This window comes from Protomyctophum bolini, assembly GCF_963924005.1.
Source record: "Protomyctophum bolini genome assembly, chromosome: 13".
NCBI classification, from domain to species: Eukaryota; Metazoa; Chordata; class Actinopteri; order Myctophiformes; family Myctophidae; genus Protomyctophum; species Protomyctophum bolini.
In genome coordinates this window covers 43,497,717-43,512,716 of record NC_137874.1, presented here as the reverse complement: position 1 = coordinate 43,512,716, position 15,000 = coordinate 43,497,717, and the positions used below count along the sequence as shown (strand labels likewise).

Here is a 15,000-nt window from a genome sequence, read left to right as displayed (position 1 = left end):
AAACACTAGTACAACATGTCCTGGTCAGTCCTTAAACACTTGTACAACATGTCCTGGTCAGTCCTTAAACACTAGTACAACATGTACTGGTCAGTCCTTAAACACTAGTACAACATGTCCTGGTCAGTCCTTAAACACTAGTACAACATGTCCTGGTCAGTCCTTAAACACTAGTACAACATGTACTGGTCAGTCCTTAAACACTAGTACAACATGTCCTGGTCAGTCCTTAAACACTTGTACAATATGTACTGGTCAGTCCTTAAACACTTGTACAATATGTACTGGTCAGTCCTTAAACACTAGTACAACATGTCCTGGTCAGTCCTTAAACACTAGTACAACATGTCCTGGTCAGTCCTTAAACACTAGTACAACATGTACTGGTCAGTCCTTAAACACTAGTACAACATGTCCTGGTCAGTCCTTAAACACTTGTACAATATGTACTGGTCAGTCCTTAAACACTTGTACAATATGTACTGGTCAGTCTTTAAACACTTGTACAATATGTACTGGTCAGTCCTTAAACACTTGTACAATATGTACTGGTCAGTCCTTAAACACTTGTACAACATGTCCTGGTCAGTCCTTAAACACTAGTACAACATGTCCTGGTCAGTCCTTAAACACTAGTACAACATGTCCTGGGGTCAGTCCTTAAACACTAGTACAACATGTCCTGGTCAGTCCTTAAACACTAGTACAATATGTACTGGTCAGTCCTTAAACACTTGTACAACATGTACTGGTCAGTCCTTAAACACTTGTACAATATGTACTGGTCAGTCCTTAAACACTAGTACAACATGTCCTGGTCAGTCCTTAAACACTAGTACAATATGTGCTGGTCAGTCCTTAAACACTAGTACAATATGTACTGGTCAGTCCTTAAACACTAGTACAATATGTACTGGTCAGTCCTTAAACACTAGTACAACATGTACTGGTCAGTCCTTAAACACTAGTACAATATGTGCTGGTCAGTCCTTAAACACTTGTACAATATGTACTGGTCAGTCCTTAAACACTAGTACAATATGTACTGGTCAGTCCTTAAACACTAGTACAACATGTCCTGGTCAGTCCTTAAACACTAGTACAACATGTCCTGGTCAGTCCTTAAACACTAGTACAACATGTCCTGGTCAGTCCTTAAACACTAGTACAACATGTCCTGGTCAGTCCTTAAACACTAGTACAACATGTCCTGGTCAGTCCTTAAACACTAGTACAACATGTCCTGGTCAGTCCTTAAACACTTGTACAATATGTACTGGTCAGTCCTTAAACACTTGTACAATATGTACTGGTCAGTCCTTAAACACTAGTACAATATGTCCTGGTCAGTCCTTAAACACTAGTACAACATGTCCTGGTCAGTCCTTAAACACTAGTACAATATGTACCGGTCAGTCCTTAAACACTTGTACAATATGTACTGGTCAGTCCTTAAACACTTGTACAATATGTACTGGTCAGTCCTTAAACACTTGTACAATATGTACTGGTCAGTCCTTAAACACTAGTACAACATGTCTTGGTCAGTCCTTAAACACTAGTACAACATGTCCTGGTCAGTCCTTAAACACTAGTACAACATGTCCTGGTCAGTCCTTAAACACTAGTACAATATGTACCGGTCAGTCCTTAAACACTAGTACAACATGTCCTGGTCAGTCCTTAAACACTAGTACAACATGTCCTGGTCAGTCCTTAAACACTAGTACAACATGTCCTGGTCAGTCCTTAAACACTAGTACAATATGTACTGGTCAGTCCTTAAACACTTGTACAATATGTACTGGTCAGTCCTTAAACACTTGTACAATATGTACTGGTCAGTCCTTAAACACTAGTACAACATGTCTTGGTCAGTCCTTAAACACTAGTACAACATGTCCTGGTCAGTCCTTAAACACTTGTACAATATGTACTGGTCAGTCAGTCACAGGGTCAAATCTATGCCTCTTTTAGTGGTCCTGTCTGGCCCTGTCTGGTCCTGTCTGGTCCTGTCTGGTCCTGTCTGGTCCTGTCTGGCCCTGTCTGGTCCTGTCTGGTCCTGTCTGGTCCTGTCTGGTCCTGTCTGGGTCCTGCTCCCATGACCCGGAGGGATATTTATTTTTCCTTGCTTTAATTAAATACACGCCTTTGCTTTTGACAAATATAATTATGATATATATGTTTTATATTTGTTTGACAATTTAACCCTTTTATAAAGGGGTTAAATTGAATTCCACAGGTGTTGTCATTTGGTGCCCCCTACTGGTCACGCATGCTCAGAACACCCATCTAATATCCTGTCATGTCTGTCTGTCTGTCTGTCTGTCTGTCTGTCTGTCTGTCTGTCTGTCTGCCTGCCTGCCTGCCTGTTTGTGTCTGTCTGCCTGCCTGCCTGCGATACGCTGTCTCCCCCAGTGGTGGCGCTAGAGATGGAGGATAAGAAGGAGTGCTACCTGAACCTGGACGACACGGTGTTCTGTGACAGCGTTCTGGCCACCAACGTCACCAAGCAGGAATGTTGCTGCTCCATCGGCGTGGGCTGGGGAGACCACTGTGAAATATACCCCTGTCCTGTTTACCACAGCTGTACGGTCCACCCATCCACACACACACACACACACACACACACACACACACACACACACACACACACACACAGGGAGACCACTGTGAAATATACCCCTGTCCTGTTTACCACAGCTGTACGGTCCACCCATCCACACACACACACACACACACACACACATTTTAATCATTTATTTATGTCCACATAAGAGATACAAATACAAGGACACAAATATTTACAAGGTGCCGCACAGAATGCAGTCAGCAAATCCCGAACAAATAAATACCCACATACCCTTCAGGGGTACAGGTAACAGCGTCTTCGCCATATTTGGCGGCTACCGATAGTGGAAGATATTGCACAGAATTTCGCAAGCCGTTTGGCTGCTTTTTTCGGCATCCCAAGTTGTTGGAAGCCTCTTACGACCAAACTGTGTACATGTCCTAGGCTGCCGAAGATAAACACATATAGATTGCACCTATAGCCTAGTTCAATGATGGACTGGAGGAGCGGCTGGTACTTAATGACCTTAGTCATAAAGGCTTCCTCTAAGCTAGAGTCAAAGGTGCAGGCCATTTCAAGAATGAAAACTGATTTGTTCTCTTCATTAACCACAACAACATCTGGTGTGTTAGCAGAGAGATGTGCAAAAATGTCAGTATTTTCAGTACAGAGTTGAAACATGGAAGGTTTGACACAGGAATGTTTGTACATTCTCACAGACAGTGCAAAATGTTTGGATATGTCCTTAGTTATGAGGTCAACTATTCTGTCGTGGCGTGCTATGTAAAGCCCTTTATAGGCAAAACAGCCATTCAGAATGTGTGACATGGTTTCTGTAACAAGCCCTGTGGTGTGATGCAAGCAATGAGGTGCATGGGTGGAGGGAAACCAGAGGGAGAGGTTGAGTTTGGTGGGAAGGATCTGTAGCCTGGCTTTTACTGTAAAGGTGATAATGTCCTCATTGAGAGCAGTGTTCCTTATAAATGAATGGGAAACAGAGTGGTCAGCATGGGGAAGACAAGCCAGTTTCCCCTGGAGTTTGAGTCCAGTCCAGTGTTGTTGTTGCCGATGTTGGAACATATCCAACAGGGTCCGCCGGGCACCCTTAGGTGTCAACAGGTGGGTGTGTCCGCTGTAGGTCACTGTTGCTCTAACAGAGGTGAGAAGGTCAGTTATTATTTCCTCAGAGACCTCCACAGTCTCAGAGTCAGGCCGCGCCCACTTCAGGGACACACCGGCTTGGATGCAGAGGTCGTTCAGATCCGGCCAATCTGACGAGACACCGAAGCCTGGGGAGCGAGTGTCCAGTTTCCCACTGGGTTTCCTTTTGAACCCAAGGAAGTGGGGCTGTGGCTCCCTGGCTAAGGGGACCTTGCGTCTCCTCATATCGAGGAACAGGGAAGATCTGGCTAGCTCCCTAACATCCTTATCATCATTATTCAGCATGCTTAATAGATGGGCTATGCGCATGCTGATATAGATCCATGACACATTCGGTACACCCAGCCCGCCCCCCCACTGAGGATGGTGAATAATGTCACGGGTGCTGTGTGTGTTCAGGGAAAACCACTTACGTACTAAGCTCACTGTTTTGTTGTTCATTTCGCTTAGTACCTTCTGCATGAGGTGAACATTGGAGAAAAAGTGTTGGACTTTAGACAGTGCTATTGGTCTAATGGCCTCTAGCTTCATTGTTAATGGTAGAGAGCATCTGTCAATAAGATCCAACCTTGATGTGAACTCGGACAAGATGAGATTAACTTGTTCCTTCCATTCACCTGCAATGTTAAACCTATGCCCTAGGTAGGAGTATGTCTCATGAAGGGAGAACACACGTATGGGTTTGGTGGCTATTCTGAAGTCAGGGCATGAAGTCAGGGCACACACACACACACACACACACACACACACACACACACACACACAGGGAGACCACTGTGAAATATACCCCTGTCCTGTTTACCACAGCTGTACGGTCCACCCATCCACACACACACACACACACACACACACACACACACACACACACACACACAGGGAGACCACTGTGAAATATACCCCTGTCCTGTTTACCACAGCTGTATGTACACACACACACACACACACACACACACACACACACACACACACACACACACACACACACACAATTATACAACATAATTATACAACATCATTCAACTGGTGCTTCTTGTGTTTTTTGTCCCAGCTGAGTTCCACTCCCTGTGCCCTGTGGGGCGGGGCTTCTACCACGAGGAGGGAACCACCGAATACGGCTTATCTCTGCACAGAGGTACGTAGCTTATCTCTGCATCCATAATATCTCTGCACAGAGTAGCTTATCTCTGCATCCATAATATCTCTGCACAGAGGTACGTAGCTTATCTCTGCATTGATAATATCTCTGCACAGAGTAGCTTATCTCTGCATCCATAATATCTCTGCACAGAGTAGCTTATCTCTGCATCCATAATATCTCTGCACAGAGTAGCTTATCTCTGCATCCATAATATCTCTGCACAGAGTAGCTTATCTCTGCATCCATAATATCTCTGCACAGAGGCACGTAGCTTATCTCTGCATCGATAATATCTCTGCACAGAGTAGCTTATCTCTGGATCCATAATATCTCTGCACAGAGGCACGTAGCTTATCTCTGCATGAATAATATCTCTGCACAGAGGTGCGTAGCTTATCTCTGCATCGATAATATCTCTGCACAGAGTAGCTTATCTCTGCATGAATAATATCTCTGCACAGAGTAGCTTATCTCTGCATCGATAATATCTCTGCACAGAATAGCTTATCTCTGCATCAATAATATCTCTGCACAGAGTAGCTTATCTCTGCATCCATAATATCTCTGCACAGAGTAGCTTATCTCTGCATGAATAATATCTCTGCACAGAGTAGCTTATCTCTGCATGAATAATATCTCTGCACAGAGTAGCTTATCTCTGCATCGATAATATCTCTGCACAGAGTAGCTTATCTCTGCATCGATAATATCTCTGCACAGAGTAGCTTATCTCTGCATCGATAATATCTCTGCCCAGAGGTGCGTAGCTTATCTCTGCATCGATAATATCTCTGCACAGAGTAGCTTATCTCTGCATCAATAATATCTCTGCACAGAGTAGCTTATCTCTGCATCAATAATATCTCTGCACAGAGTAGCTTATCTCTGCATCCATAATATCTCTGCACAGAGGCACGTAGCTTATCTCTGCATCGATAATATCTCTGCACAGAGTAGCTTATCTCTGCATCCATAATATCTCTGCACAGAGGTGCGTAGCTTATCTCTGCATCCATAATATCTCTGCACAGAGTAGCTTATCTCTGCATCGATAATATCTCTGCACAGAGTAGCTTATCTCTGCATCGATAATATCTCTGCACAGAGTAGCTTATCTCTGCATCAATAATATCTCTGCACAGAGTAGCTTATCTCTGCATCAATAATATCTCTGCACAGAGTAGCTTATCTCTGCATCAATAATATCTCTGCACAGAGTAGCTTATCTCTGCATGAATAATATCTCTGCACAGAGTAGCTTATCTCTGCATCGATAATATCTCTGCACAGAGTAGCTTATCTCTGCATCGATAATATCTCTGCACAGAGTAGCTTATCTCTGCATCGATAATATCTCTGCACAGAGTAGCTTATCTCTGCATCAATAATATCTCTGCACAGAGTAGCTTATCTCTGCATCGATAATATCTCTGCACAGAGTAGCTTATCTCTGCATCGATAATATCTCTGCACAGAGGTGCGTAGCTTATCTCTGCATCGATAATATCTCTGCACAGAGGCACGTAGCTTATCTCTGCATCAATAATATCTCTGCACAGAGTAGCTTATCTCTGCATCCATAATATCTCTGCACAGAGGCACGTAGCTTATCTCTGCATCGATAATATCTCTGCACAGAGTAGCTTATCTCTGCATCCATAATATCTCTGCACAGAGGTGCGTAGCTTATCTCTGCATCCATAATATCTCTGCACAGAGTAGCTTATCTCTGCATCGATAATATCTCTGCACAGAGTAGCTTATCTCTGCATCGATAATATCTCTGCACAGAGGTGCGTAGCTTATCTCTGCATCGATAATATCTCTGCACAGAGGCACGTAGCTTATCTCTGCATCAATAATATCTCTGCACAGAGTAGCTTATCTCTGCATCGATAATATCTCTGCACAGAGTAGCTTATCTCTGCATCGATAATATCTCTGCACAGAGTAGCTTATCTCTGCATCGATAATATCTCTGCACAGAGGTACGTATTTGATTAAATTTGATTAAATTTATTTGATAAATTCTTGATACGATTCAACAAAGTGCAAAGTACAGTAGATTTACCAGGATTACACAAACACTATAGAGCACCGAAGTCCTGACGTAACTCGCTCATCCCGACGATTCCCCTGGTTCTAAAGTCCTGACGTAACTCGCTCATCCCTTCGATTCCACTGGTTCGCGGAAGTAATTTCTCTATGGAGAATAACATGGGGTGATCTTAATATCGTCTACTATAAGCGTTGTGGTCCAAAAATAAACAAGCTGTCTCTGCGTTATTGTCAGGCAGGTGTCTCTGTATCGTTTGCGACAGTCAGTCACTCATATATGATACAGTCTGCTTCTAGCGAAAGTCTAACTAATTCAGCAGCAGTAACATTAGCGTTTTCTCTCAGTCAGTTGATTCTTCATATCCATATGAGTGAAGCGGCCGGGGTGACATGTTTATTTTTCAAACACAGTTGTTATATGAGGCGATCTAAAATCGCCTCAATGGGGATTTCAATGCAACTAAACAAATACATGAACCTGGGGACTGACGCCCTCTACTGGAAGTGACATCAGACTTCGGTGCTCTATTCCATTGAGATCCAAATAAATGACCTCACCGTGTGCCCCGGCAGCGAGCTTGTAGATCTGCTATTTTCAAAAGTGAGTGTGTGTGTGTGTGTGTGTGTGTGTGTGTGTGTGTGTGTGTGTGTGTGTGTGTGTGTTGTGGTGTACTAACTGATCTGGGGTCTGTCCTTTCAGACATAGATGAGTGCGTGCTGTGTACTAACTGGTCTGGGGTCTGTCCTTCCAGACATAGATGAGTGCGTGCTGTGTATTAACTGGTCTGGGGTCTGTCCTTCCAGACATAGATGAGTGCGTGCTGTGTACTAACTGGTCTGGGGTCTGTCCTTCCAGACATAGATGAGTGCGTGCTGTTCTCCAATGAGATCTGTAAGGAGGGTCGCTGTATGAACACACAGCCTGGATACGAGTGTTACTGTCAGCAAGGATTCTACTACGACAGCAACCTGCTGGAGTGTATAGGTACTGCAACGCACGCACGCACACCACACCACACCACACCACACCACACACACACACACACACAGTGATGTGTGTTGTGTCTTCTAGATGTAAATGAGTGTCATTAACTCATTCATTGCGGCTATCTAATATAAATCCCAGTTCCAGGTGCCACCATACACGTTTACTTTACGTTTAATTAACATTATTCTCTCTCCCCCCCCCCCCCTCTCTCTCTCTCTCTCTGTCCAGATGTGAACGAGTGCCATGACGAGTCCCTGTGCTCCAACGGTGTGTGTGTGAACACCAGGGGGTCTTTCTACTGCAACTGTAACGCTCCCTGGACCCCTGACGCCAACAAGAAGAAATGCCTCATCACCTCCGTCACAGGTGAGCTGACACACGCATCCATCCTTACATCCATCCACCTCATCACCTCCGTCACAGGTGAGCTGACACATACCGGTAGATATTAAAACATATAGTCTAGATATTAAAAAATATAGATATTAAAACATATAGATATTAAAACATATAGATATTAAATCATATAGATATTAAACATATATATATATTAAACATATAGGTATTAAAACATATAGATATTAAAACATATAGATATTTAAACATATAGATATTAAACATATATATATTTAAACATATAGATATTAAAACATATAGATATTAAAACATATAGATATTAAACATATAGATGTTAAAACATATAGATGTTAAAACATATAGATGTTAAACATATAGATATTAAATCATATAGATATTAAACATATATATATTAAACATATATATATTAAACATATATGTATTAAAATATATAGATATTAAAACATATAGATATTAAACATATAGATATTAAAACATATAGATATTAAAACATATAGATGTTAAAACATATAGATATTAAACATATAGATATTAAACATATAGATATTAAACATATAGATATTAAAACATAGATATTAAACATATAGGTATTAAAACATACATATATTATAACATATAGATATTAAACATATAGATATTAAAACATATAGATATTAAACATATAGATATTAAAACATATAGATATTAAACATATAGATATTAAACATATATATATTAAACATATAGATATTAAAACATATAGATATTAAACATATAGATATTAAACATATAGATGTTAAAACATATAGATATTAAAACATATAGATATTAAACATATAGATATTAAAACATATAGATATTAAAACATATAGATATTAAACATATAGATATTAAACATATAGATATTAAATATATAGATATTAAAACATATAGATATTAAAACATATAGATATTAAACAGATATTAAACATATAGATATTAAACATATAGATATTAAAACATATAGATATTAAAACATATAGATATTAAACATATAGATATTAAACATATATATATTAAAACATATAGATATTAAACATATAGATATTAAAACATATAGATATTAAACATATAGATATTAAAACATATAGATATTAAACATATAGATATTAAACCATATATATATTAAAACATATATATATTAAACATATAGATATTAAACATATAGATATTAAAACATATAGATATTAAAACATATAGATATTAAACATATAGATATTAAAACATATAGATATTAAACATATAGATATTAAACATATAGATATTTAAACATATAGATATTAAACATATAGATATTAAACATATACATATTAAACATATACATATTAAACATATAGATATTAAACATATAGATATTAAAACATATAGATATTAAACATATAGATATTAAACATATAGATATTAAAACATATAGATATTAAAACATATATATATTAAACATATAGATATTAAACATATAGATATTAAACATATAGGTATTAAAACATATAGATATTAAACATATAGATATTAAACATATAGATATTAAACATATAGATATTAAAACATATAGATATTAAAACATATAGATATTAAAACATATAGATATTAAACATATAGATATTAAAACATATAGATATTAAACATATAGATATTAAACATATAGATATTAAACATATAGATATTAAACATATAGATGCCTCACTGGCCGTTGCAGTTCATGGGAGCGACGTGTCTCCAATAAGTCAAGCGGAAGTGCAGTGCCGAAGGCACAAAACTTTATAACAGTCATGACAATACATTTCTCTGTGACCTCTGACCTGTATCACACTGACCTTTGACCCCTATCAGGGGTCAACGAGTGCCAGGACCAGGCCAACTGTAAGAACGGGCACTGTGTGGACACCCCGGGGTCCTACTACTGCATCTGCTCTCCACCCTGGACCCTCGCTACCGACCGCAACAGCTGTGTGACGCCAGAGGAGCAGGCGGGTGAGTGGGGGAGGGGGGGGGGAGGGGCACCCTGTGGTGGGGGGGAGAGGGGCACCCTGTGGTGGGAGGGTAGTCTTGTGTTGCCAGACTGTTGCCTCTCGCAATGTTCAAATGCTTCCGTCGTACAGTCTGGAGCAACGGAAGCTCTGATCTCGAGTAAAATATAAATGCTTCCGTCGTACAGTCTGGAGCAACGGAAGCTCTGATCACGAGTAAAATATAAATGCTTCCGTCGTACAGTCTGGAGCAACGGAAGCTCTGATCACGAGTGAAATATAAATGCTTCCGTCGTACAGTCTGGAGCAACGGAAGCTCTGATCACGAGTGAAATATAAATGCTTCCGTCGTACAGTCTGGAGCAACCGAAGCTCTGATCACGAGTGAAATATAAATGCTTCCGTCGTACAGTCTGGAGCAACGGAAGCTCTGATCTCGAGTAAAATATAAATGCTTCCGTCGTACAGTCTGGAGCAACGGAAGCTCTGATCACGAGTAAAATATAAATGCTTCCGTCGTACAGTCTGGAGCAACGGAAGCTCTGATCACGAGTGAAATATAAATGCTTCCGTCGTACAGTCTGGAGCAACGGAAGCTCTGATCACGAGTGAAATATAAATGCTTCCGTCGTACAGTCTGGAGCAACGGAAGCTCTGATCACGAGTGAAATATAAATGCTTCCGTCGTACAGTCTGGAGCAACGGAAGCTCTGATCACGAGTGAAATATAAATGCTTCGCCACTAGCAGTTATAATGTAAGTGGCACAGCTGTTTGATGAAGTAAACTGGCCTTTAACCACTTAAACCCCAAAGTATATACTTTATTATCTTTAACCACGTAAACCTTTTAGTATACACGGCATTATATTTTATTATTTATCATGTTTTCACTCCTATCTCATCATGTACTGATGCTTGGTCAGGAGCCCTGTTGCATTGTGGGATACTGATGCTTGGTCAGGAGCCCTGTTGCATTGTGGGATACAGATGCTTGGTCAGGAGCCCTGTTGCATTGTGGGATACAGATGCTTGGTCAGGAGCCCTGTTGCATTGTGGGATACAGATGCTTGGTCAGGAGCCCTGTTGCATTGTAATTGAAAACGTATCAAAACATGAACAAGCGAATGTGAGCAGACACCGGTGCGGTGTCTGCTGCTTGTGGAGTTCACACACACGCACACACACACACACACACACACACACACACACACACACACACACACACACACACACACACACACACACACACACACACACTGTACAATACATACTGTACGTAGCGATGTATTGAACAAGGTGGACCCTCTTGTAAACAAGTGTAATGCTTTATGGTGTCGTCCACTCACAGTTTAACAGTCTTTGTATCGAGTCGTGCTTGAAATGTACTGTAATTCTGCAAACTGTTAAAGGGACACTTCACCCTTTTTGCAAAAAAATATATGTTAATGACGTTTAGAAGCTTTAGATCACTTTCCTGGGGGTATTTATGTGTGTAATATGTGGTTTTAGATATTTTAGATTGTAGCAGTTAGCCTGTTGTCTCTGATGTCATGGACACTGGTCTCACTACCTTCCTGGACTACAATTCCCATAATTATTTGGTGCACTGCTCCTCCTTGTGGATAGGGGGGAGAGCTGTCTTACTGAGACATGTAGTCCAGGAAGGAAGTGAGCCCAGTGTCCATGACATCAGAGACAACAGGCTCACTGCTACAATCTAAAATATCTAAAACCACACATTACACACATAAAGACCCCCAGGAAAGTGTTCTAAAGCTCCTAAACGTCATTAACATATATTTTTTTGCAAAAAGGGTGAAGTGTCCCTTTAATACATATTTCAATCAATCAATCAAACCGGTTGGTTTTGACCAGGTGTCAGTATTAAGACAACTAACTATAGGCAGTGGGAATGCGTTGGTCAAACAGCTAAAATCACAATAATGCCACACATAGTTCACGAGTGAAATATAAATGCTTCCGTCGTACAGTCTGGAGCAACGGAAGCTCTGATCACGAGTGAAATATAAATGCTTCCGTCGTACAGTCTGGAGCAACCGAAGCTCTGATCACGAGTGAAATATAAATGCTTCCGTCGTACAGTCTGGAGCAACGGAAGCTCTGATCACGAGTGAAATATAAATGCTTCCGTCGTACAGTCTGGAGCAACGGAAGCTCTGATCACGAGTGAAATATAAATGCTTCCGTCGTACAGTCTGGAGCAACGGAAGCTCTGATCACGAGTGAAATATAAATGCTTCGCCACTAGCAGTTATAATGTAAGTGGCACAACTGTTTGATGAAGTAAACTGGCCTTTAACCACTTAAACCCCAAAGTATATACTTTATTATCTTTAACCACGTAAACCTTTTAGTATACACCGCATTATATTTTATTATTTATCATGTTCTCACTCCTCATCATCTCATCATGTACTGATGCTTGGTCAGGAGCCCTGTTGCATTGTGGGATACTGATGCTTGGTCAGGAGCCCTGTTGCATTGTGGGATACAGATGCTTGGTCAGGAGCCCTGTTGCATTGTAATTGAAAACTTATCAAAACATGAACAAGCGAATGTGAGCAGACACCGGTGCGGTGTCTGCTGCTTGTGGAGTTCACACACAGTTTAACAGTCTTTGTATCGAGTCGTGCTTGAAATGTACTGTAATTCTGCAAACTGTTAAAGGGACACTTCACCCTTTTTGCAAAAAAATATATGTTAATGACGTTTAGAAGCTTTAGATCACTTTCCTGGGGGTATTTATGTGTGTAATATGTGGTTTTAGATATTTTAGATTGTAGCAGTTAGCCTGTTGTCTCTGATGTCATGGACACTGGTCTCACAACCTTCCTGGACTACAATTCCCATAATTCTTTGGTGCACTGCTCCTCCTTGTGGATAGGGGGGAGAGCTGTCTTACTGAGACAACATGTAGTCCAGGAAGGAAGTGAGACCAGTGTCCATGACATCAGAGACAACAGGCTCACTGCTACAATCTAAAATATCTAAAACCACACATTACACACATAAAGACCCCCAGGAAAGTGTTCTAAAGCTCCTAAACGTCATTAACATATATTTTTTTGCAAAAAGGGTGAAGTGTCCCTTTAATACATATTTCAATCAATCAATCAAACCGGTTGGTTTTGACCAGGTGTCAGTATTATGACCACTAACTATAGGCAGTGGGAATGCGTTGGTCAAACAGCTGAAATCACAATAATGCCACACATAGTTCTTTGTGGAGCTTCTTGTACGTTCAATCGACTTTCACCAGATGTTTGCGTATTATTATGTAATAATGGGTGCCATAATGTCCATAGAAAGGTTTTTATTTGTATTCTTCGCCGCAGCTTTTCTGCCATCTATTTGTGGAGCGCTCCTCGTCCTATCACAGAGCAGAGCTCTTCAGCATTCTGTCTTTATGTGTCGTGTTTTTTCTTTTGGCTCATCAACTTTCCTCTTTTCCGTAACTTTTCCTCCACAGTCAGTCACTGAGCAGAGGCATGCTCAGCAGCATACAGCTTTTACTCATTTCAAATGTCGGCATTTTTGGGGTTTTTTAAACTTTTTTTCATTTCATATGAAAACAGTAAATCATGTCAAAATAAAGAGATATTGGTTAATTAGATTGAGTGAATAGTTTTGAAACTACAGCTTATAGAACTGAAGTCAAGTTTAAAACTTTATTTTTTAATGAACGGCACACAGCAACTCACAGCTATATGTTTAAGCTTTTATTTCATATTTTCATGTATATTTAAGCTCTGAAACTTTTGTCAGACATACTCTAGTATGTCTAGAGTCTTGCTGTGCTATTAACTCCTTTTATATTATTATTATTCTATATATTCTTTTACTTTTTCAGCTTTACTCAACAATGGGTCCAGCCGCCATCACTCTGGCTGTGGCAAATTAGGACACAGACAGACAGACAGTATGTCAGCTACTCTGTGTAAGGTGTCTTGAGACAATGTGCTGTGATTTGGCACTATATGATAAAAAATATATAATGTAATTGATATCCAAAGCACTCTGTCGCTCTAAAACAATCCGTTCTGTGGACATGGCCAGACCAGAACAGTGAGGGACCCCCCCCCACACACCTCCCCCCTCTGCCCAGGGTTCATGTGGTTATAAGTCATTTCTTATGGTGTATAAAATAAATGTTAAATCTTCACAGATGTGAATGAATGCCAGGATCCGTCCTACTGTAAGCACGGCAAGTGTGTGAACACGCCCGGCTCCTTTCACTGTATCTGCAACCAGCCGCTCACCTTCAGCGCTGCGCTCAAACAGTGTGTCTACGACGGTGCGTACTGAAACACAACAGCTCTCGATACGTTAGAACTTAGAACAGTAAGAGCTCAAACAGTGTGTCTACCACGGTGCGTACTGAAACGCCACAGCTCTCGATACGTTAGAACTTAGAACAGTAAGAGCTCAATATGATAAAAAAAACTATATGATAAAAGATACCTTTTTCACCATATCGCCCTGCCCTATACTTGCAGTACTCAGTGTGCAGAATGTTTGACTTTGTTTTCAAAATGTGTCAAAAGTAGTATAAAATATGGATGAAAGTAATAACAATAATAGGGATAAAAGTAATAAAATAGGGACACGCATGAGCTGACGTTTTAACCACTTGAACCCCAGGCAGCGTCCCCCTCTTTCTTTGGGGAGAACATTCGGCGAAAATCCCAGATATGGAAG

At 40.3% G+C, this 15,000-nt stretch overlaps 1 protein-coding gene across 1 annotated transcript in view; it reads left to right on the top strand.

The window, feature by feature from the left end:
* Window positions 1-15,000, top strand: part of ltbp3 (latent transforming growth factor beta binding protein 3) — a 55,153-nt gene that overhangs the window by 26,580 nt on the left and 13,573 nt on the right. Inside the window, 6 exon segments of the mRNA XM_080779375.1 lie at window positions 2,419-2,589; window positions 4,782-4,865; window positions 7,786-7,914; window positions 8,146-8,283; window positions 10,144-10,284; window positions 14,468-14,596. Coding sequence (XP_080635501.1) covers window positions 2,419-2,589; window positions 4,782-4,865; window positions 7,786-7,914; window positions 8,146-8,283; window positions 10,144-10,284; window positions 14,468-14,596 — 792 coding nt within the window.